Source organism: Myotis brandtii, unplaced genomic scaffold (genome assembly GCF_000412655.1).
Source record: "Myotis brandtii unplaced genomic scaffold, ASM41265v1 scaffold446, whole genome shotgun sequence".
In the NCBI taxonomy this organism is placed as follows: domain Eukaryota; kingdom Metazoa; phylum Chordata; class Mammalia; order Chiroptera; family Vespertilionidae; genus Myotis; species Myotis brandtii.
Genome location: NW_005367057.1, coordinates 365,110 through 368,608, shown reverse-complemented (window position 1 = coordinate 368,608; position 3,499 = coordinate 365,110). Strand labels below are relative to the sequence as shown.

The following is a 3,499-nucleotide window of genomic DNA, read 5'->3' as shown; positions in this document are numbered from 1 at the left end:
TTACTGCTGTGTTGCTGACAATTACCTGAAAGAGAAGTTGGGGTGCTTCATTGGGCTGGAAAAAGTTTAGCGAAATCAGAAAGCAGGTCTAATTAAGCAAGTTTATTCTATACTAGAAGCCTGGTGCATAAAATTCATGCACTTGGACGGGGAGTCCCTCAGCATGGCCTGCAGTCTGGGAGCCCTTGGGGGATGTCTGACTGACGGCTTAGGCCTGCTTTCCCCTGGGCCTACGGCATCAGTTGGACATCCTTATCACTGCCACAGAGGCAGGAGAGGCTCCCGCCACCGCTGCTGCGCTCGCCAGCCGTGAGCCCGGCTTCTGGCTGAGTGGTACTCCCCCTGTGGGAGCGCAATGACCACCAGGGGGCAGCTCCTGTGTTGAGCGTCTGCTGCCTGGTGGTCAGTGCACGTCATAGCGACCAGTCATTCCACGGTTCGGTAGATTTGCATATTAGGCTAAGTTGACTCGCATATGCGTGATACATATAAAGTTCTTGCTGGCACAAATCGCACGTGTGTTTCTAGCTGTCATTGTTGATCATGAATTTGGTTGATACTTCTATTATAGAGAAAGGGCAAGTAATGATATTAAAATATTTCTTTTAATTAATTTCCTTTCATTGTGCACGAATCAGTGTACCGGGCCACTAGTTTTTAATATGATGTCATGAGTGAAGTCTCCCAGGGGAAGGAGCATGGAATAAAGTGCATTTTTCTCTCTTTTTTTTTTCAGTTCCGTTCTCTGAACTTGGTCTCCGAGTGCCTTTTTTCTCTGATAAATGGAGATGACATGTTTGCGACGTTTGCAGGAATGCACCAAAAAAGTTACTTGGTCTGGCTATTTAGCAGACTTTACCTCTACACGTTCATCAGCCTCTTTGTATATATGATTTTAAGTCTTTTCATCGCACTGATCACTGATACATATGAAACAATCAAGGTAGGCTCATCAGTAGCCATAACTGGCAGCATTTTCCTAGAATTTGTGGAGTGACAATAACATATAGTACCTATGGGGGAGGGGAATTAATGGAATGTTAATTTCTTCAGGGTAGAGAAGAAGGACTTCAGTTTTAGATACTGACAAACAGAAATGAAGGAGAAATAGAAGTGTAGAATGTTGGAAGTTTTATCTTCATGTAATTGTGCTTTTTATTAAAATTATAAGGATTAGTAAGTATTGTGTGAGTACAGCAGATGACCTTCCAGAAAGCCAGAATTTGGAGTGGTGAACTTTTTTTTTTACATTAATCTAATTGAAAATTTTAATTTCTATATAAATTAAATCTCTGAATTTGAGAAGACAAATATTAGTTGCAATTACCAAGGTAACTTGTTGAATAGACCTACGTTCATAAGGAACAACACAGAAGAGATCTGGAAATGAATAGGAAAGTTGAAAAAAGAAAAAGGACGTGGAAGTTTAAAGTCAAAGGAAAAATACAAAGTCATTAAAAAAAGAAAAAAGAGAGAGAAGAAATAATTTATATATATATAAAAGCCTAAGCTACCATTACAACTGGAACGACCAAAACAACCAGTGTTGAAAAAAGAAAAAGGACTTGGAAGTTTAAAGTCAAAGGAAAAATACAAAGTCATTAAAAAAAGAAAAAAGAGCGAAGAAATAATTTATATATATAAAAGCCTAAGCGACCATTACAACTGGAACAACCAGTCGACTGGTTGCTATGGCGCACAGTGACCACCAGGGGGCAGAAGCTCAATGCAGGAGCTGCCCCCTGGTGGTCAGTGCCCTCCCACAGCAGGAGCGCCACTCAACCAGAAGCCCGGCTCACGGCTGGTGAGCACAGCTGCGGTGGCGGGAGCCTCTCCGCCTCAGCAGCAGTGCTATTGAGCAGTGGCGGTGGCAGGCGCAGCGGGCCCGGATGAGTGACATTGGAGCTGTGCCTGGCCCTGGCTGGGGCTCCTCCCCAGCTGCCTGCTGCTTTGGCACTGCTGCATCCCCCAAGGGGCCCCGGATTGCGAGAGGGTGCAGGCTGGCGGGAGCCTCTCCCGCCTCAGCGGCAGCGCTATTGAGCAGTGGGGGTGGCAGGCGCAGCGGGGCCAGGATGAGTGACATTGGAGCTGCGCCTGGCCCTGGCTGGGCCTCCTCCCCGGCTGCCTGTTGCTTTGGCACTGCTTCATCCCCCAAGGGGTCCCGGATTGCGAGAGGGTGCAGGGGAAGGCTGAGGGACTACACCTGTGCACGAATCCGTTCATCGGGCCTCTTAGTGTTTAATAATATAGAAAAAAAGGTACCGATGGCATTAATCTCACATCACTTAGGTCATTTTTTGCAGTTCATTCTGTGGTATGCAGCTAGACAGACATTTGCGGAGCAAGGACAATGGGCAGGTAAATTGTCTTTACCCAGCAAAAGACAATTGTAGGGTGGGACCTTGCCCCCAGGGTAGCCTTTCTTTTCTCCTCCTAGCATATCGCTGGTCATGCAATTTGGACCCCCTGACCTTTCACCCTAGAAATAACATCTAGGCTTCAGTTGTATTTTAGTTCCAGGCCCAGAAAAGCAACAAAACCAGCTACAGCTGACCTCAGGACCAGCTGTCCTGGTGCTGCTGGGGTGGGGAACTTTTAAAATCCAGTTTTATAAAGAAAAATTGACCTCTTTTTTTGGAATGTGCTGTCACTGAACTCATTACTCCTTTGCATGGTCCCCTCCCCAGTTGGAAACTTGATTTAAAAAGCTGTTATGATTTGTATTATCATTCACAAGGGGCATTTTTACAAAATCCATTTAAGCCCTATGAAATATGGAAAGGCAGAATAAACATCCAGATAGGTTTAAATTTCGAATAACCTTGTATTGCTAGGTACACTACTGGCATAGGCACTTTCACTTGGAGACTTTTCTTTCTGGGTATGAGAGGCAGAATGAAATGAGATGGACCAGGGATTGGGAGTTGATGCATTACGAGTTGATAATTATGAAAACTTTGCTCAGGAAGCCAGGACCATGACTGCATGCTCACTGAATCAGATTTCAGGAACTGACTGCTTGCTTGGCAGATTTGTGCTTAGAGTCACCACTGTGACTGGGAAAGAATGTAGTTGTACCTGTCCAAATCCCTTCCCATGATGCTCTAAAAATCTACCACCTTCCACTCTGCATGCAGAGAACTGTATGTTCTTTAAAGGCGACATCCACTATCTCTAAGGGTAACATGACTTGACAACTTTCCATAACACAACTTGAGACTCATAGTTTAGATGTTAACTTCTTTTCGTGGGCTTAGAGCACTTCCAAATGGGAACGCTGAGTTATTTCTGATCCTTTGTGGTCAGGGCACCTTCTCGAGTCTTAGATCCCCAAACTGATATAAATATGAGGCCCTTAAACAAGGCTTTCTGTCCAGAAGAGAGACTCCCAAAGGGTGTGCAGACTGGAAAGGTCTCTCACAGCACTCAGGTCTTTGCTCAGACTCCTGAACCAGCTTAGGAGCATTCAGGGCTGGGCTGAGGAAGGCTAGGTGTGCCT

General features: G+C 45.2%; 1 protein-coding gene across 1 annotated transcript in view; it reads left to right on the top strand.

Annotated features, from left to right (window-relative positions):
* MCOLN3 (mucolipin 3) overlaps window positions 1–3,499 on the top strand; it is a 34,622-nt gene that overhangs the window by 29,272 nt on the left and 1,851 nt on the right. Inside the window, exon 10 of the mRNA XM_014546430.1 lies at window positions 737–943. Coding sequence (XP_014401916.1) covers window positions 737–943 — 207 coding nt within the window. The remainder of the gene's footprint in view (window positions 1–736; window positions 944–3,499) is intronic.